We start from the raw sequence: 21293 nt of genomic DNA, 5'->3' as shown, positions 1-21293 counted from the left end.
CCCGACTGGGTGACATTAGGCAACTCATTTCCCCACTCTGTGCCTCAGTTTCCCCATTTGTAAAATGGGAATGATACTGAGCACCTTTATAAAGTGCTTTGAGATCAACTCATGAAATGCATTATATAAGAGTTAGGTGGTATTTATTATTGTGATCAGTAGAGCTCTTATCAGAGCTCAGACCAGCTGCTCAACATGTAGGCATGTTACTATAACATTGGAATTGTGAAGTGATCTGTCCTGTATTATTATATCTTACGTTATTTTAAACCGGAAAAAAAAAAACCACAATGCATGTGTTTTCTGTTTCTCACCAGCTACTCTGACCTATGATACTCTCAGGTTTGAGTATGAAGACTTCCCTGAGACCAAAGACCCTGTTTGGATACTGGGGAGAACATACAGTGTGTTCACAGGTACTTCACTCACATGCTAGTACTTACACAGTGCTTTTCAGGGCTTGAGGGCTTTACATACATCTAACCATCCCATGTAGTGTTTTGAACTCTTATGTGATCCCAGCTTTTTCTAAATAGCATCCTGCAGAAGTGTAGCCCCTGCTTGCTAGTGCAGTTGTGTGTTCCCCTGCATGTTGTCAGGATAGCCTTTCCTGCTGCCCTCAGACACTCCTACTGCATTTTTGGAGAAAATTGTCTTTTTTTTTTTTTTGGCTACAGGGGTTGTAGAACACCCTCTCCTTCCGCTTTCCTGCCTGGAGATACAGGGTTGTGATGCTTAAAGCTAGGGAAGACTAACACTGGAAAGGAGAGACTGAAGTAGCAAAGACTGTTTCCCCCAAACATGGCCCTGTTTTTTCTTCCCAGGCCTCTCCTGCCCTGTAGGCCGGATCTTTGACTGGTCTTCGTGCAATAGTCCCCTGCTCCTGTCAAGCCAGGCACTTTCATCAGTGAAAGTTATTAAGGGGTGGGATTTAGGTAGGGTTGATGCCTTTCTCAGGGATGTCACATATGTGTGTTTGTTTATTTCTGAAAATCCTTCAGAGAAGGAGGAGATCCTGTTGGATGTGACCTCTCGGTTTTGGTTCACATACAGAAAGAACTTTCCTGCCATTGGTAAGTAGCACAGATACAGTTAAGAAAATAACTATACTGTAAAGGAGTCTGGCTTGTCTCTTAGGGCCTGACCCAATGGGAGCATTGCCACTGACCTCACTAGGCTTTGGATCTGTACAGGGTGCCATCTCATGAGAAATAAGCATCTGAAGTGCAGTGGATTGGCAGTAAAGTACTGGAGTGCTTTCAGAAAACACCATTTTAAAGAGAGACCTGAACTGTGAACAACGACCTACTGCAGTGCTAACGTAGCTTCCCAAGGCGTGAGCAGAGCACCTGTCAAAGTCACTGCATTTAGCACCTATCCCTGGCCTCTTAGTAACATTTGGTTACATCTTGGGCAGTGATGGATGTGGAGGAAGTGTACTACTTTGCCATAAGAGGGAAGTGGAAGGTCCAGTGGTTAGGGTGCTAGCTTGGGACTCAGGAGAAACAGGTTCAATTCCTTGCTCTTCCACAGACTCCCTATATGTCCTTGGCCATCTCAGCCTCTCTCTGCCTCAGTTCCCTACCTGTACAATGTTGAGAATAGCACTGCCCTGCCTCACCAGGGTGTTGTGAGGATAATTCCATTAAAGACTGAGGTGCTCATATACTCCATTAACAGGGGCCAGATAAACACCACTCTAGGCAATGCCAAATTGGTGTCCTGAGCCCCTTTTGTTAGGCAACCCTGCAGTGTTGCTTTTAAATGGTAATCCAGACTTCCAGAAAGGGCAGGTAGCTAGCATTAATTTTGTAGGTGATTTTTCTGGATAAAATTATCTTAAATCCTTCCAATAACTGAAGCAATTTACTCTTCTTATAAGCAGGGTGGATTTGATTTAAATCTCTAGTCAGGAAGACTCTATTTAATCATGGATTTCTACATAAAAGTGCATTCTTGTTGTTGTTTGATTATTTAATTTACCAAAGGTAATTGAAGTAGTTCACCTCCCAGTGACTTCATAAATATCTATCTCCAATTCAACAGGTTAATCATGAATATTTGGAGGATTTCCTTGCCATGCTGTATTAGGAGGAGAACATCACCAGACAGACACTTAAATTGTTTTATTTAACTAAAACAACAACATTATGTATTCTGGATTTTTTTCTTCAACAGCAAACATAATAATTTAACAAAACAAGCCTATGAATTTTTGAATTTAGTTAAACATTCAAGTTTTTTAAAATTAGGTTTGTTTTTTGTTAAAATGGTTTTTAACTAAAATAGTTAAATCGACTGTCAGCAAGGTCAACATGAGAAATTTAAAATATTGGCTTCTGCAGCTAACTCAGTTGTCTTCACCTTCATTTTCCTGTTTGTTCATAATCTGGAAAAGAAAATCAAGCTTTCCTGCTTTTTCAGGTCCCAAACGATTTCTCAATTTGGAATGAATTAATCCAAGGGAAGAAAATATTCTTTCTACACCAACAGAAGAAGCTAGTGCTGTTAAAAGTGAGATTATCACTTCAGCAGTCTCTGAATCCAAGTGCTTAAGTGACTTCCATCAGTTCACTGGTGTGACTTTCTTTAAAACATCAACAAACATATTTCTTGAATAGTTCATCCTTAGCTCTGAAGTTTATTATAATTGGCATTATGGAGGGATGATTGCTAGATGTCCATGTCATAGCCATCTCCCCTTCATCAGCAGTTAAGGTTTGACCCTGGTACCGAATATTGAGAATACTTTCAAGAAAACGAGCTGGAGATGGTGCTTGTCCCATTCATTTTTTAATGCTTGTAATTTAACTCTGTCATTGCATATGTCTCTTTAAGATCTCACTCAGTTTCTTCCAAATTTCAACAGCGTCAGCAATAAAACATCTATTTCCCTGCATTTTGTTCAAGGCTACAGAAATAGGCTTCAGGGTACTCAGCATGTGTTCAACATTTCTGTTAAGCCCAACATTGAGAACTTTGGCTGTGACAGTGCCATCTATTTTTTCCACAAATGGTCATCAGATTAGGCCAGTTCTTGATATAATGCTCAAAACAGTCCACTACTGAGTTCCATCACACATCTTGTGGGAGAGTTAGCTTGGTTCCTCCCACTTTTTTCAGAGCAGCTGCTGCAAAGTGGTGTTACGGAAGTATTTTGCAATTTCAACAACATTAGCCTTTATTTCTGGAACACTGAAGTCTTTGGCTAGGAGATGCGTCAAATGAGCACTGCAACCGTATGTTGTTAGCTTGGGACTCTCTTCACTCTCTTGGATACATTTGCAGCATTGTCTGTGACCAAGCTACATACTAGACATTTGAATTGTTTTTCAGTTTGTTATAGCTTTTACTGCTACTTCCTGTAAGTATTCTGCTGTGTGTGCATTTCCGGATGTATCAATTGTTTCCGTAGGGAAGACATTCCCTTCTTCTGTTGTCACACAAGCACATACAATAGGATCATTGTGGACATTGCTCCACCCATCAAGACTAAGGTTACCAATTTTACCCTCTAGACCTTTTGCACACTGCTCAGTTTCTCTTTCATACACTTTATCCAGCAATTTGCCTGCAACATCTATTCTGTTGGGTGGACTGTATTGGGTTTTAATGGCTGAACCATGTTAATGAAGTGTGGTTTCTCAATCATACGGAAAGGAGAGTTTGTTGCATAAACAAACTGGGCAATTTTTTCATCAATTACCACTCTTTGTAATCTGTTGGTTCTTATCACAAATTTATTTGTGGTTGTTTCTGGATGATGGAGATCTTTTTCTTTTTGCTACAGGTGATATACTGTGGCTATGTGACATACATGATGTGACTGAAACGCTATCATTGGCTATCCTGAAACTTTAGAAAATGATGGTGTTTTTGAAGGTGGATAGTCTTCAGAATCCTGTATGTTGAGGATGGATTCTCCTAAACAAAATAAATCAATGCAGCTATTTAATTATTATTACCGTACTGCTCAGTTAGTATTACTCGTTGCATTAGCTGACACTCAGTACTACTTTAAAGGTGAAATCGTAAAAGGAAGGTTTTCCTATTTCAGCTATTTTTTATCCCAACTGCATCTAAAATGATAGTAAAATAGAGTAACAACTACATTTTTTGCTCAAACATGAGAATTCAAGACTAGTCCAGAAGGAAGATACGCAGTGCTTAAGAAAGAAGTATGAAATAAAAAAGTTGACCAACCTGAAGATCCTGCATGTTCAGACATGTTGCTTTCATCATCTTCAATGCAGCTTCCTCCTGGGAAGGAACACTTCTCATGAAGTTGTTTCATTCGGGCAACCAGGTCTTGCATTTCTTCGTTGCATTTTGCACACATGCCTGTTTTACCCACAGGTAGAGAACATCATTAAAATATTCCCAAAGTGGGTCTCTTTTACAGCCTGCTCCCATTATAGGCTCTCCCTTCTAGTGAGACAATGGTATGGGAGATCTCAAATCAATGAAGGATACACTCAGAAAGATCTCAAGACTTCTGGAATATGCTGCTCAAACAGTTTCACTTTTGTTTCTACTGCCTGTCCTTCCCTTCTCACATTTATCTCCAGACTTTTTCTCCTTGTCCAGATCTATTCTGCCCCAACAGTCTTCTATTCATTGAAGTTTTTGAAACTTTGCACTTTTAGAGAGAGAGGTAAGGGATTGACTCTGTGTACACAAATTTGCAGAGGGACAATAGGGTTGAGGTCTGTTATGTCTCACCTCTGTTTATTTATTTACTTATTTAAAACCATTTTTGCTGTTAACAAGCATGTTATCTCTGGAGACACAAATCCACAGTTTGAGAACTGCAACACTAAGCATCTCTGATGGTATCTTCTAAACTAAGCACTGAATCCCATTGGGTAGATAGAAAGATTAACCTCAATAATCTATACAGAAACCCCTGGAACCACATAAGATTGGGTCCCTAATCCATGAACTATTGGAACTCATTTACAAAACGTTTCTTAAACATTACATGACTATATTGTCTCATACTATAGATTTAGAATTTATAATCCCTATTCCATGATGAGATATGTTATAGCTCAAAGATACCTTAATTAAAACTATCTTTAGATCAGATTTTTTTGATAAAATGCTTTTTGAGGAAAAAAACTATTTTATTTTTTTTAAAAAAAATCATTTATTTTTATCCATCCTGTTAAGTTCTTATCAATCCCTACAAATACAGTATTGGGTTATTTCCACTTCATAGAGAGTTGAATACTCCAAATTTAACTGGTAGGATAGAATAGTTAATGCTTGATGCACTTGCTCTAACTAAATTTTTCTCCTGGAAATAAGGCAACTATTGATACAATTGATAAACAAAGATGTATGTAGGAGACTCTTTCCCTTGCTGGAAGAAAGGAAGAATTCTTGTGCTTAACACAAAATGAAGTAATACAATCTATTGTACTCAAACTGAAGCAAAGAGCTGAGATAAAAGCTAGAGGTGGAATAAAGAAATTGCACCTTAAAGCATCTACCATGGAATTGTGTATAACATACTAGGAATATGTGCAAACAGGGGATGAACTGTAGTGATAGAATGAAAATTTTCCTCTGGATCAATGGCTAGTTTTCATGGGTCCTCTTCCTGAAGATGATTCTGCTATTTTCTTCTTGTGCAATTTTATACATAAAAATTGGATAGAAATCCGAGGACAATTTAATACAGGCTAGCTGGTTGCATTGAAGCTAAGGCTACATCTACACTAGAAACTTCAAAGCGCTGCTGCGGGAGCGTTTTGAAGTGTGTGTGTGTGGTCCTGCGTGAGTGCTGGGAGAGAGCTCTCCCAGTGTTACTGGTAACCCACCTCCTTGAGGGGAATAGCTCTGAGTGCTGGGAGTCTGTCCACACTAGCACTTTAAAGCGCTCAAACTTGCTTTTCACCCCCCCTGAGCCAGCAAGTTAGAGCGCTATAAAATGTAAGTGTAGACAAGCCGTTAGACTGATTCCTGGGGGTTAACATTGACTGAGTACATAGGTTAACTCCTTTCACTTCTATGTCTACACTAGGGAAAAGGTTGAGGTTAGATCAGGGTTAGCTAATGTTTTAGCAAGTCTCAATCTGATCTCAACCTCTCTGTGTAAATTAAACACACCCTAGATGAACTTAACTTGTTCCCCTGAACTCAGTATAGTTGTAGCTGTAGCTGTGTCGGTCTCAAGATATTAGAGACAAAAGGAGTGTGAGGTAATGTTTGTTGTTGGACCAACTTCTGTTGAGGGGGAGAGAGACAAGCTTTCGAGCCACATAGAGCTCTTCTGCAGGTCTGGGAAAGGTACTCCACGTGTTGCAGCTAAATGCAAGGTGGAACAGGTCGTTTAGTGTAAGTAGTTAGCACGTTCTAAGGGACCGTTTTAAAGTAGAGTGGCCCCGTTAACACCTCTGCAGTCACAGAACCAAAAATGGGGTTAGTGGGTTACAGATTGTTGTAATAAGCCATAAATCCAGTTTGTTCAGTCCATGATTTTTAGTGTCTAGCAGAGTTATGAATTTAAGATCCCAGGCTCATCTTTTGCAAGTGTTTGTGCAGGTTTCCTTTGATAGGTCAGATATAGAGTGATTGATCACATTGTGAAAAGTGTTCACCCACAGGTGATAGGGTGTTTGTCTTATTTTCCAGTCTGAGTTCATTCGAGAGTGTACGGATTGATTTCACCCACATGGTGGTGGTTGGGGCATTTAGTGTACTGGATGAGGTATACCACATGTTGTGATAGGTGTGTGTAGGATCCATGGGTCTTGAAAGATAATGTTGGGGGGTGGGTGTTGATCTTTTTAGCTGTGGACCTATGTCTGCAGATATTGCATCTGTTCTGGCAGGGGATGGTGCCGCTTTGAGTTGGTATGTTGTGGTCTGTGGGGAGCTTGCTTCTGATGAGCTTGGAGAGTTTGGGGGGTTGTTTGAATGCCAGAATAGGGGTTCAGGAGATTTCTTTCAGGATGGGATCCCCACTGAGTATGGGTTGTAGTAGGATACCCCATATGAGTTTCAGTATGGGGTAGTAGGCAATACTAGGGGGTTTATTTCTGTATTGAAGCAGGTTATCTCCTGGGTATTTAGGTGGCCCATTCCATGATGCAATCTACTTCTCTGGTGGAAAATCCTTGTTTGGTGAAGGCAGTTTTAAGTGTGTTAAGGTGTATATCCCGGACTTTCTCCTCCAAGCATATTCTGTGGTATCTGAGTGTCTGGCTGTAGATAACGGATTTCTTGGTGTATTAAGGGTGGTCATTGGATCTATGAAGGTAGGTGTGGTGATCTGTGGGTTTCTTGTGTGGTTGTCTGTAGGATTCCCTTACTGAAGCTGGTTGGTATTTAGGAAGTTGATACTAATGTGGGAGTGTTCCAGAAAGAGTTTAATGGACATGTGGTGGTGGTTGAAGCCGTGGTGGGAAATCTATAAGGGAGTTTAAGCCATCTGTCCAGAAGATGAGAAGATCCTTAATTTTTATGTCATCGGTTTCGTGGTACATTTGTCAAGACATTTTTCTTCAAGGTAGCTCGTGAAGGGGTTGGCATATTGGGGAGCCATCCTAGTACCCAGGGCTGCTCCCATGGTTTGGAGAAAGTGTGTGTTTGTTGAATGTAAAATTGATATGGGTGAGGATGGAATGAATGAGTTTGGCGATGTGTTTGGGGTGGATATCTAAGGGTTGTCCATTGTCTTGTAAATATTTGAGGTAGGCAGCTATGCCGTCATTGTGAGGGATGTTGCATAGGGAAATGACATCCATGGTGGTGAGGATGGTGTTCTGAGGGCGGTTGTTAATGTTGTGGAGGAAGTCTGTGTGTCGAGGAAGCTGGTCTTTTGTTTGAGTGGTTTGAGGATGGTTTATGAGTCCCAGTATTCCTTCAGTAAGAGTGTTGTGACCAGATATGATGGATCTGTCTGGATTCCCTTGTTTGTGTATCTTAGAAAGGATGTAGAAGCTCCCTGGGGTGAGTTCCTGGGGATGAAGTTGTAGAGTTTCTCTTGAAGTTGTTTGGGGAAGGATTTGAAGATATCCCTAAGTTCCCGGGTAAATCATGGTGTGGGGTCGTCTTTCAGTTCTTTATAGTAGGTGGTGCTGGAGAGTTGTCAGTTGGCCTCATCAATGACCTCATGGTTGAGGACTACCATGGCACCGCCTTCATCTGCTGGCTTGATCTCTATCTTGTGGTTAGATTTTACGGACTTTATGGGTGTCCTCTTAGTAATGGAGAGATTACGGTGGATGTGATGTTTAAGGATTTTTGCAGTCAATTTTTTTCCCCTAAAGCAATCAATGTAATGATCACGAGTGCAGTTTCATCCGCTCTGTGGTGCCCACTCAGATCATTTTTTTTTCTTATGATTGTTGGTGGGGATGTGGTCATTGTGAGTGGTGTCATTGTTGTGAAAGAATTCTTTGAGGCAGAGACGGTAGAAGAAGAGGACCTGAAGAAGAGTTCTGCGTGGCTCAAAAGTTGTCTCTCCCCAACAGAAGGTGATCAAATTAAAAAAAAAAAAAAAATTACCTCACTCACTTCGTGTCTCTGTTCCCGTGAATATCAGAACTTAAAATTCTACCAATTTATTTGAGCATAAGCTTTCGTGAGCTACAGCTCACTTTATCGGTTGCATACTGTGGAAAGTGTAGAAGATCTTTTATACACACAAAGCATGAAAAAATACCTCCCCCACCCCACTCTCCTGCTGGTAATACTTATCTAAAGTGACCATTCTCCTTACAATGTGTATGATAATCAAGCCATTTCCAGCACAAATCCAGGGTTTAACAAGAACGTCTGGGGGGAGTAGGAAAAAACAAGGGGAAATAGGTTACCTTGCATAATGACTTAGGCTTGAATAGAGACTGGGAGTGGCTAAGTTAATTGTATCCAATTTGCAAATGAATTCCAATTTAGCAGTCTCTCGCTGGAGTCTGGATTTGAAGTTTTTTTTGTTGTAATATTGCAACTTTCATGTCTGTAATCGCGTGACCAGAGAGATTGAAGTGTTCTCCAACTGGTTTATGAATGTTATAATTCTTGACATCTGATTTGTGTCAGAGCTTCTACAGCTCTTTCGCTCTTTTCCATTCCCATTTCTGTGCTGCTTCCATGCAAGCAGTGACTTTCCAAGAAAGCCCCAAGATGTGCCCGTGCTATAATCGAGTAACCATTTGATCTTATTACTGCTGTAAACCTTGTCCTCACCCCTTCTCCCCGCTACCCCATCCATTGTTGGCTGCTCCCATCCATTCTGACATCTAAAATTTTGATCTCAAACTTTTGAGGACCAGGGCAATGCATTTGTTCTGTACAGCACCTAGCATGTTTTTGGGTCCTCTGTAAGTGACAGATCACCAGCCTGGTTAAAGGAGAGCTGACCAAATAGGAGAAATTGATCTAACACACTGGCATGAGTCTGGGTGGTGACCTGGAGGATCTCCTCTTTGGCTCCTTTACTGTCTATTTCCGTACACCCTGGATATAAAGTGACCAGAGAGAAGAGAAAATAGTTGCAAAAAATTTTGTGCTACCAGTGTATTAAGGAGCAGCTGAGTCTGTAAAACCAGCCCACTAGTTCTGGTCACTCTGTGTTCTAAACTTTATCTTAACAGCTGGCTGTGAAATGGCCTAGCCTGGAAGGGGGAAGTGGCAGCTTTCTTTGAAGTTCTGCCATAGGATGTGCTTTTAAAGCCTTTTGGCTTTTAGCCTCTGAATAGCGATAACACGAACCAACAGTCTAATTACCCTCTGTCTTTTTGGCTTATTTCTGTATTGTTCACTTGGGAACCTTGTCTAGCCATCAGCAGCTGTGGAGAGTCCTCACCTTGTTTTCATGGCAAGGTGCCTTAGCAGGTGTAGGATTTGGGTGAGGATTATGGGGAAAATAGTCCATAAAACACCTTTATCTGAAATATATAAATAGATTTCTGGTAGCTTGGGCTGGAGACCTAAGGGCTGGTGTGATCCCATGTCTCATTCCCCAGTCTGAATTGGATATTTACTTGAAACTCACCCCTGTCTTCCGTAAGTGCCTGGCTTTATTTTTCTTAAAGGTCAGGTGGTAGGGTTTGCCTCTTAAATCTGTATTTATTCCTCAGCATCATTGTCTGGCAGATGAGTCTCTGTTGTCATAACGCCCACCTTGCATACCTAGAGCGCTCCAAGTTCTCCCTCTCTCCCCTCCCATTGTATTGCACTGTGACTAGACAGCCGGTCTAACCCTTACATTCTGTTCTGATTGTTTTGCTTGGCTACAGGAGGAACAGGTCCCACATCTGATACCGGCTGGGGCTGCATGTTGAGGTGTGGTCAGATGATCTTCGCACAGGCATTGGTCTGCCGGCACTTAGGCAGAGGTAAATCAATGCATCTTTAAGGGAGGTGTCCAGAGCCAGTCCAAATGATGGTGAACTTGTTAGGGCAACAAAGAGAGACGGCACAACTTGATAGTGCTGTGGGCTCCATGTAAAGTTTCCCTAGCTCTTCTCACCTGAAGAGCTAGATGATGAAGCAGCCCCAATGGAAACATCCTAGTGAGTTGCACTAGCATCTCTTCCTTCCAAATCAACATCAATAAATCTGTATGGACAATTGGCCAGGGCTGTGCTAGCCAGTAAAAAGTGTTCTTGTAAATTCCTCTGCACCAGTGGAGCAGCTTGCTTTCCCCTTGTACCAGTGGGTGTTTGGAGACAAGATCATGTCATTCTGTGGGGGGGGACACCCCTAGCATTTGGATTTATTGCTATGGCAGCCTGCAGATATTCTGTTGACTGTTAGACTGTGGTTTTGTTTGCGGAGCTTTTTTAAATTACTGCAAAACCTCTTCCCCATTCCCCAAGATGAGTGGAATGCCATTTCATGTTTGAGACCCCTGAAAGTGCTAGCCAAGAGAGCCCCAAACTTCCCAGATTTGTATGCCTGAAACTTTGACGCTGGTTAAACTTGTTATACAGTAGGCAACTGTTACTTTTATTTTTAACCTTCTGCTGAGATACCTTGCAGCCTCTCCCTGAATCCCACCTTTCTAGAAGTGACACCCGTAGCCAGCTGATGCTTTGTGATACATGGTCTCTTCTGTGGCTGCTGCTGCTAAAGTTCTGTGGATTGGCAGGAGACACCTTTTGGCACTGGCATCCTGTCCTTCCCAAACCAACTGCCCCACTTCTGCAATGACTTTCTGGGCACTAGAAATTCCAATGTTCTTTCATGCTTGTGGGATTTTTGGGGTGCGTGATATTCCCTCTCCTTGGGAGCCAATGCATCCTTACAGAGAAGGGTCAATGCATGTCCTGGAATTGATTTTTACCATGTCTTCAATTCCCACCTCTGAAAAGACCCTTTTACTTGTGTTTAAATGTGATCCTTTTTTGGGATCTCCACAGGTCCCTAGTAATAAGACTTCTGACTCATAGCCTGAAGGAAGTCCTACTAAGCAGTGACATGCGAAGAAGTATACTAGTAAGTAACCTATTTTTTTTTTCCCCCTGCATCTCTTAGATTGGAGGTGGGTGAAAGGGAAGAGGCAGACGGATAATTACTTCAACATACTTAATGCCTTCATTGACAAAAAAGACAGCTACTACTCCGTCCACCAGATAGGTAAGAGGCAGTTGTAGATAGGAGTGTCCTGCCCTGGGCTTCCCTGAATGTTACAGAACAGCAACAGATTCTTCAGGATTATTTTAGTAGCACAGCAACTTCAGAAGTAATCTACTTGTGAGAGATTGATGTAATAAAAATTTGCTAAGGACTGTGGTAAAGTGTGTCCAGATCAGCTTCTATGTTTTTGTGTTGCTGTGTATGAATGAAAAATATACAGCACTGCTTCCTATGTGGTGTTGCCTAAAACTAAGGCTATTCATTTTAAGGGTTGAAGGATTTGTGACATGAAAACCCTTTCAGCCTAATGCCAGTATCCTTATCTCCCTTGTACTTGCTGTCTTGAGACAGGGGAGAATATGACTGTCATGCTCACAGCAGCTACATAGGAATCTTGCAAGCAAAAAGATTGCATCAGGTGGGGGAATGAGTAGGAGGCGCTCATGAACTCCACAAGGATCCTGTCTGAGTGCAAGTGTTCTAAGGATGAAGGAAAAGCAAAGCAAAAATGGCAATGGGCCTGTTTTTGGGAGGAGCGAAGTACCTGCACTCTCGTTAGACAGTGGGAATGGTGGGTGCTCAGCACCTCTGAAAAATCAGGCGTTGTTTTAAATAGAATTGCTCCTAAATAGCATTTCCTCTGAGGCATCTGCAGTTCTTAGCCTTTTTAAGAATTCCCTTTGTCTTGTTCCTGAGTCCTGAACCCATCTTGCTTCCAGCAGAGTATGACTGAGACTCCTTTTTGAAGCCTATTAACATGGCTTCTTAATTGACTGGGAGGACCATTGTTATAGTCACATGAAGTGCTATGATCTCTTCACACCCCTGGCAAGATGGCATGATCTGACTCCAAAGCATGTCTAAGGGCTTGTCTACACTTGCAATGCTGCAGTAGTAGTACTGCAGTGTAGACGCTACCTATGCTGACAGGAGGGGTTCTCCTGTCAGTGTATCATAATCCACTTCCCCGAGAGGCAGGAGCTAGGTTGACAGAAGAATTCTTCTGTTGACTTAGTGCTGTCTACGCTGGGATTAGGTCAGTTTAACTACATCGCTTAGGGGTGTGGATTTTTCACACCCCTGATAGACATGGCTGGGCTTCACCTAACCTTTTAGTGTAGCCCAGACTCAAGCTGTAGCTCTTCCCATAAAATCCTTTTTTGTAACCGATCATGACTAACAACATCAAACTCCAGCAGTAGGACACTAGGGGCTGTGAGAAGGAGCAAGGGGTGGAGGCTGCTGACTAATTTGGTTGTCTACTTGGTGCAGCCCAGATGGGAGTTGGAGAGGGCAAATCGATAGGCCAGTGGTACGGACCAAACACAGTTGCACAAGTGCTCAAGTAAGTGCTGGGCTTTACCTTTTGTTCCTTCTGTGCAATGCAATGGGGTAGTTTTTTACTTTTCGGTGTGCAGTATAAAAGCAATTGTGCTGAATAGTGTGGTGTCCCAACCAAATAGTCTCCCACCTCCCTGTGAAATCAATCCCAGTGGGGCAAAAACTTGAGAGAGGAGATGGAGTTTACCCCTTGCTCCCAGGCTTGGTGGACCAGAAAGACAAGTCAACTCCAATGGAGGACAGTCCTCTAAGAATCTGTCTCTAGGCCTGGCAAGGTATTGGGCTTGCTGCTGGAATCTCTGCTTGTATTGTACAGGACTAGGTGATGAGTTCTCTTCTGGCTTTAATATCTCTGAATCTGTGTTCACATCTGAGGACTGCCTTTGCAGATCTTGACGGCAGTGGCATTCCCTAAGAGTCAAGGACAGAGGCAGTCTCACCATTTGAGTGACTAATGCAGTGGCAGAATAAAGCATAAACCTTTATTATTTATTTATTTTTCCCACTGTGGTGGTGAGCCCAGGGAGAGAGCTGTGTAGGAGTACCCTGTTACCTTCAGGAATTAGACATGATAATACTGCACTGTTGTTCAATCACCAGTGTAGGTTAGAGGCATTTTCTCTCCCTACAGCATTTTCCTCACTGCTTTGATTGGATAAGCTGTGAATTCTTGCAGTGAGTTCTACTGAGAGGAGATAGGACTGGCACAAACTGTGAAAGCCAGTCCTATCTTCTCTAATTCAGTATCTCGTTTAATGAAAATTATAGGGGAAATAGTGAAAGTTCTTCTCCGCTAGAACACTGAGTTTGCTTAGTGCCTTGTAGTTAGTCCTCTATTTACTTCTCTCTCTTTCCTGTAGAAAACTTGCAACTTTTGATACATGGAGCTCATTGGCAGTGCACATAGCCATGGACAACACTGTAGTGATGGAAGAGATCAGTAAGTATAACAGATGCAGTCAAAGTTGTGTGCCTTGGCTGCAGGATGTATGGAAGGAACCAGGAGAGCAATTGCATTATAACACAACTAAACTTATAGTAAAAGCCCTTTCCAAAACCTCAGCCAGGTGGGTTAGAAACAAAGGGTATGCCTACGCAGCGCAAAAAACCCCACAGCTAGCCTGTACCAGGTGTGCAGGTCTTGGGCTGCTGTACTGATTCATTGCTGTGTAGACTTCTGGGCTTGGACTGGAGCCCAGGCTCTAGGATGCTGCAGAGTGGGAGGGTCCCAAGCTCAGGCCAAGCCTGGAAGTCTACACAGCAATGAGACCGCTCCACAGTTCAAGCCCTGCAAGACCAGGCCAGCTGTGGGTTTTTTTTTTTTGCTTTGAAGGTATACCCAAAATGGGAACTACTGCTTTTAGAAGCAAAAAGCAAAGCCTTAGAAGCAATGCTATTGCTCTTATGGTAAAGCCTGGATTGATCTGGCATGTGAATTCTGGCTCTGGAGAGAAAAATAGCTAGCCCCGAGACAATGTTTAGGAGCTACTTGAAGGTTGGTGTTGGCAAATACGTTTAGGTGACCACCAGGGCTGGCCTTACCATGAGACGAACTGAGGCGGCCGCCTCAGGTGCCAAACTGGGGGGGGGGGGTGCCACTAGGACCCTGAGTGTAGAAAATTGTATCTGCTGCTGGTGCATATGTATTATCTCTGCTCTAGATGCACAGAGATGGTGAAGTGCTGTGCTGGAGGAAGGAGGGCACAAGACACACAACAGGCAGGAGAAAAGATGAGGGAATAACAGAAAGCAGCAGGAGCTGCAGGGAGAGAAAGGAGGAGGAGCCTCTTATGTACCTCTCTAGCACCCCTAGGAGCCTAGACTGATTAACACCAGATTCTCAGGGAGCTTCCTGTTTCCTGCTGCTTCCCTGAACCCACTTGAGGAGAACAGGCAGTCAACTGAAGTAGTAGGAGCCAGTTTGGCCTTTGACGCTGATATCTTCCCTTAGGCCCTGCTACCAGCCTGCTTATTTGTCCCCTTCAATTGAGTGTTCAGAGCCACTATAGCTGGCACAGAACAGCAGACATGAGTGAAAGAAGAAAACCCCTCTGGGGCAGCATTCAGAAAAAGAAAGAAAGCAAAGGAAGTTTTCCTATCTAAGCAGGAAGGAGCTCTCATAAGATACATAGACACAAATGTTCACGGTGAGCGTTCCAGCCCCAGTGAGGATGTGAGTGGTGAGGAGATGCCTGATCTTCCAGTTAGTCAGAGTGCAGGTGACCTGGTAGCTTCTGCAGCATCCATATCTCCATCTCAAATGGATGTAACCATGCACATTCCTGAAGAAAAGTGTAGATCAGAGAAGAGTGTGGTGGAGGCGCAAGAAACAGCTGCTGTTGAGTTTAGTTCCTTAAGTCCTAGATGATCCAGGACTGTGGACCCACTTGAGCAGTAGCCTGAGGGACTTCCTTGTACTGCCTGGGCCACAGCAAGTGAAAAACTTCATGTTCCCCAAAGACAATGAAAATAGAAGTTTCCATCCAACACATTACTGGTGTGAAATCCCCAATGGTGACAAAGTGGAGAGGCCATGGCTTATGTACTCAAAAACCCAGAATGCTGCATACTGTTTTTGTTGCAAATTCTTCCAGTCTAATGTTCCAGCCCCATTGGGTTCTATAGGAACAAAGGACTGGAAAAATCTGGCTAGAAATTCGGCATGCCATGAGAAGGCAGCAAATCACCAGAGAGCATTCCATAGGTGAAAAGAGCTTGAGATGAGACTAAGGTTAAAGGCCACCATAGATTGCATCAGTCTCTCTTTACTGGCAAAATGTTCTGAAAAGGCACATTGCCATTGTGAGAGTGCTTGCTACCCAAAATATAGCACTGTGTGGCACTTTCATCAGCTGTATGTGCCAAACAATGGAAACTTCCTTAACATTGTGGAGCTGATGGCTAAGTTTGATGCTGTACTCCAGGAGCATCTAAGACGAGTCACCACCCAAGAAACGTACACACACCACTACCTTGGAAAAACAATTCAAAATGAGATCATACAGTTATTGCAACAAAAGTCAAACAGAAGACTGTGGTAGATCTGAAGTCATCAAGATATTACTCTGTTGTTCTGAACTGCATACCTGACATCAGCCATACAGAACAAATGAATGGTGTGTTTTGTAACAACAACAACTTAGTGAAAATGTTCCTGCAATGGTGATGGTCAGGACATTTTCTAGAATTTATTGACATTGATGATACTATAGGAGCTGGTATGGCAAATTGCTTCTTAAAAAGCTGGAAGATACGGGAATTGCGATAGCTGACATGAGAGGTCAGGGCTACGATAATGGTGCCAATGTGAGAGGAAAGAACAGAGGAGTGCAGACACAGATCCGAGAGTTAAACCCTGAAGCTTTTTTGGTCCCATGCAGTTCTCATTCATTGAACTTGGTGGTCAGCTTCTAGTGAGGCTGCTGAATTTTTTTAATGTAATTCAAAACATCTATGTATTTTTCTCTGCATCAACTCATCGATGACAAATTTTGAAGCAACATCTGGGAACATCCTCTCTGACACTGAAACCACTGAGTGCCACACGATGGGAAAGTCAAGTGGAGGCGATAAAGCCTATCAAACACCAAATTGGGAAGATAGATAATGCCATAGTTGCCATTATGGAGGATAATGCTATGACAGGAACTGTTTGTGGGAGAACAGTGGCAGCGGGAAATGGAATCACCAGAAACATACATAATTTCAAATTTCTGTGTGGCTTAGTGTTGTGGCATGACATACTGTTTGAAATAAATGATGTAAGCAAGAGACTCCAAGGTGTTGACCTTGCTATATCTGGAGCAATGGAACAACTGGACAAAGCAAAGTCATACCTACAGTCTTACCGGTCAGATGAGGGATTTCAAAACGTTCTGAAGAGTGCACAGAACTTGGCAGAGGAACTTCACACTGAAGATATTTTCCCACCCGTTCAAGAATACAAGAGTCACTGAAGAAGACATTTTGATTATGATGCATGGGATAATCCCATAAGAGACCCCAAACGACAATTCAAAGCTGAATTCTTTAACCAGGTGCTAGATTGTGCAATACAGTCAGTTTTAAGAATGTTTTGTGTGTGTATATATCTATTTATATAAATATAAAATATGTATAATTTGTATATTTGGGATGTTGTATGATATTCCAAAACTCCTCACTATACCTGAAGACCTACACCCACAATGCAGCGCAATAGAGACAGTGACACATGAAGACGTGCGATATTGATGCGAGTGATTTAGGTGATGAACTGAAAGCCCTTTCAAGATACATTTCAGCAGGATCAACTCCAAAGGCTGTTCTGGAATATATGTGCACAAATAAGATGACCACCTTCTTTCCAAATGCTTTTGCTGTCTGCACATACTTCTAACACTTCTTGTAACAGTTGCCAGTGGAGAACACAGCTTCTCCAAGCTGAAGTTAATAAAAACACATCTACGCTCCACAATGACACAGGAGAGGCTGGTCGGCCTTATAACCATCTCAGTGAGCTAGCCCAGACTGTGGACCTTCAGCAGGAAGCAGTTCAAATCTTTGCAGCCAAGAAGGCATGGAAAGCACCACTTTGATTATTCAAACAGATGAAAAATGCCAGTGTTTACTATGCAGACAAGAAAAGTTACATTTGCTGTTCAAGCGTTCGAAAGTTGTGTTACTTAAATTTTTTGAACAAGGCATTTTAAGTTGTTAGTGCTCCTTTATTGGGGTAGGTAGCAGAGCAGTACCATGAGAGGAGTAGAACAGGGAAAAAGGCAGAACTGAGACCTTTCAAAGTTTTGGCCCAAGCGAGGGGGAATGGGGGCGTCATTTCAATGCCCCACCTCAAGTGCCAAAACGTTGTGGGCCGGCCCTGGTGACCATGTTGTTTGTAAATGGTTGTCTGTCTGTCTTTCTCTTGGAATTGAGAGCTGCAGTGTCTCTACCAAACAGGAAGAAAACAAGAACAAATTTGTTGAGGGGGAGGAAAAAATAAGCAAAATTGCATTGAAAATCCCTTGCCAGGGAGGGAGCAAGGAAAGAGTGAAGGAAATACTGGCTAATAGAGATCTTTTAGAGAGAAATGATTAGCTGTTCCTTTCTGGGATGGCAGAAAGAACTGGATGGCTCAACACTGGTAATCAGCAGTGTTTAATTTGATAGTTCATAGTCCCGGCACCTTTGGGCTTGCTGCATCAGTTATAAATGTAAAAAAAGATTGCTTGAGTCCTGGCACCTCTTTCATTACAAATTAAGCACTGGTAATCAGCCTTGGAAACTTTCACCTGTAGATCACTGGTTCAGATCAGCTGTAGGTCAGTAGTGGCTAAAATTGATCAGCCTGTCAGGGCATTGTGGCCCTAGAGTGCAAGTGTTTATATTACAAAAAACCTCTGTCCTTCAACAGTCTCTGCAGAAACGCCAAGGATTTGAGGCCCTGACTCAGCAAAGTATTGAAGCACCTGCTTAACTTTAAGCATGTGAGTAGCCACATGGAAGTTATGTGCCTTAAGTGGCTTGCTATGCCAGGGCCTGAATGGGCATAGAGTCTGAACTAACCTTCCCTCTCTGGAGGTAATGTGTTCAGGCTAGGATTGAGGGACATTGTTAAGAAGGTATGGGGAAGCTGTAACTGTTGCTGCCTGTTGTTTGGGCTTCATTCTGCAGGGCTGTCGGGCTGATGCTTTATAGAAGCAATATATTCCCTAATTTGTAAAACGCTTTTGAAATGCTAATGATTAAATGCTATTCCCAGTCACTTCAATCTGAAGACAGTTAAATAAATCTGTTGATCTGCATTTATTCATATGATTATTATATAACAAACACCTAAAAGATATGCAGACAGTGACACAATTCAGAAGTTAATGGTGTTTTCCACAAATGTAGAAATTAGCAGTTAACATTTGTACTGTACAGCTATTCTTTCCAAAGTGAATAGAAAATGTCTTTTGTTAGAATGGTGAAAAGCATTCATCTATTTTCCTTTCTGAATTAGTCCATTGTATCAAAAAGACCAGGGTGGTGGTGTGCTGTAAAGAGACATTAAGAAACCAGGAGAGTGAAACTAGTGAGAGAGAATTGGCAGATGTCATGGCAGCAAAATCATATTGTCAAATTACTGGAACATGCTCTGAGTAAATCACTTAAACCTAAATCACTGTTAGGAAGTTTCAGTTTAAAGGAGGCTGGGACATAAGGAGCACATGAGATCAAAGATAAAGAATTTCAGATCTATAAATGGGATGAAAGCACAGAATGGTTGGAAATAACTACATCTAGATAGTGATTTGTAATGCAACAGAGCAAATAGCTGCAATAAGAGTGACATGGTTTTCAGACTGCTGGAAGGAAAACCAAATAATGCTTCTGAGGATATGGAATAAATCCAAAAAGTTTTACAGGATGGTCAGATCAGTCCACTAACCCAGCGATGGCAAGTGAAAAAATAAATGGACTCAGATAGGAGAAGTACCTTAGAGAAGGGTCTGCAAATAGCCCAAACAAAAAGGTGTACTGCCCAGTCATTCATATCCCTAGTACGACGCAAACAAGTGTCTCCAAATGCTTCCATTCCATCTAGTGCATTTATGCATTGTGAATGCCGTGTCCTTATAGTACCTTCTCTTGGTCCAGTTGGGGTATAGGGTCTGGCAAACAAGTGTCCTGCTTGAACTGAAGATGCCTGGAAGTACTTACACACTGCTGTGCCATACATGGCTGTAGCTTCTTGTTTGGGCCACCTTTTCTGTTTGTTTTTGCATTTGTTAATCTGCATCACTTTACCATAAAAAAAAAAAAAACAAAACACAGTTTTCTATGGCGCGGTAGACTTGGCAAGTGAGGCGGTAAGGCCTAGAGAGGTGTAAGTGGGGGTAGGGGTCAGAAACTCCCAGGTAATGGGAAAATCTGTTTGTCACTGAGTTGCTGGGTGGCCTTCAGCAACCTGGTTAAACTTTCTGCCTCGGTTTCCCCATCTGTAAAATGGGGGTACTCAGTGCTCACTTCACAGGTGTGCTGTGAGTATCGGCATTTGTACAGTACTCTAAATGGACAGCTGTTTGTGCTAAGTGTCACTGTTAAAACATGAAGTCACCTTGACATGTGCCTCCCAATTATAATAATGTTTTCCCTCCTCCACTTCCCTTAGGGCTCTTAAAGTAGCTTCTGAATGATCCCTGACTTCACAGCATGCATTGTGTTTATAGTATCCCTCACATTACCCTCCTAGGCAGACTCCACTTGTCAATATCCTCACTGGTATGGTGCAAGCTGGGAGGTCTCATGGAGTGGAAAATTTGGGATTGCTTGGAAGCTATTTTGTGGAACCAGACAACCCAAAAAAGGTATTAGAACTGAAAGCTTTCTTGAAATACCCCTTATCGTAGACAACTCTGCTGCTTGTAAAGACACTGTCATGGTTTATTATAGCTGATGCAGGTGTTTTGTTTTAAGGGACCTTAGTTAACTGAGGTTCCAGAATTTTTAAACACTCCCAACACTTTTGGATACCCCTGGAATTGCCTCTTGGACTCCTTTCACCTGACTTGCCTGAGCTTGGCAAGAATACTTGCCAGAAATCCTGTGTTCTTTGTCTTTGAAGACTAAGTACCGCAATGGATCCTGTAAGACTTAGTGTGACTATTTATATCGTGGAAACTGCAGCAGGCTTTATATATACACAGAGAATATGAAACAATACCTACTCCCACCCCACATAAAGCCTGCTGCAGTTTCCACGATATGCATCTGAGGAAGTGAGCTGTAGCTCACGAAAGCTTATGCTCTAATAAATTGGTTAGTCTCTAAGGTGCCACAAGTACTCCTTTTCTTTTTGCGAATACAGACTAACACGGCTGTTACTCTGAAACCTGTGACTATTTAGTGCTCCGTTTGTATCTTATTACAGATAAAGACCTCCTGTGTTCAGCCCCAGTGTCCTGACCAAATTACAACTCAAGCACTTACATTCTTTCTACCTAAATTCTCCCTGTGATTTGAATTGCATAGTTCTGCCTCTCCTCACAAGTGTACTGTTTAATCTTGCTGGCACAGGGCAGTTGCTGGTTCCTGCATTGCTGCCCTAAAGATGGCTGCTTTTTAATGGTGCCCCAAGTGATCCCTGTGGGTATGTCTACACAGCAATAAAACACCCATGGCTGGCCTGTGTCAGCTGACTTGGGCTCAGACTGTGGGACTCTAAAATTGCAATGTAGATGTTGGGGCTCTGGAACCCTCCCTGCTCGTGGGGTCCCAGAGTCCTGGCTCCAGCCTGGATATCTGCACTACAATTGTATAGCCCTGCACCCAAGCCCAAGTCAGCTAACACAAGCCAGCCATGGGTGTTTTATTGATGTGTAGACATACCATGAGTG

At 42.5% G+C, this 21293-nt stretch overlaps 2 protein-coding genes across 6 annotated transcripts in view; one reads left to right on the top strand and one right to left on the bottom strand.

The window, feature by feature from the left end:
* The window catches only part of ATG4B (autophagy related 4B cysteine peptidase), a 44937-nt gene that overhangs the window by 6263 nt on the left and 17381 nt on the right, over window positions 1-21293 (top strand). For 2 of the 5 annotated variants that reach the window (XM_073360424.2, XM_073360420.2), the window contains exons 2-7: window positions 318-416; window positions 1002-1073; window positions 10251-10349; window positions 11491-11592; window positions 12865-12937; window positions 13794-13873. In XM_073360424.2, the coding sequence (XP_073216525.1) occupies window positions 318-416; window positions 1002-1073; window positions 10251-10349; window positions 11491-11592; window positions 12865-12937; window positions 13794-13873 (525 nt within the window). The remainder of the gene's footprint in view (window positions 1-317; window positions 417-1001; window positions 1074-10250; window positions 10350-11490; window positions 11593-12864; window positions 12938-13793; window positions 13874-21293) is intronic. The other 3 variants (XM_073360423.2, XM_073360421.2, XM_073360422.2) reach the window with 2 other exon arrangements.
* DTYMK (deoxythymidylate kinase) overlaps window positions 3282-21293 on the bottom strand; it is a 56993-nt gene continuing 38981 nt past the window's right edge. The window contains exons 5-6 of the transcript XR_012160854.1: window positions 4204-4341; window positions 3282-3924 (exon numbers count right to left, since the gene is read on the bottom strand). The gene's annotated coding sequence lies outside the window, so the exon portion shown is untranslated. The remainder of the gene's footprint in view (window positions 3925-4203; window positions 4342-21293) is intronic.

Source organism: Lepidochelys kempii, chromosome 9 (genome assembly GCF_965140285.1).
Source record: "Lepidochelys kempii isolate rLepKem1 chromosome 9, rLepKem1.hap1, whole genome shotgun sequence".
NCBI lineage: Eukaryota > Metazoa > Chordata > Testudines > Cheloniidae > Lepidochelys > Lepidochelys kempii.
This window is presented reverse-complemented; position numbering and strand designations above follow the sequence as displayed.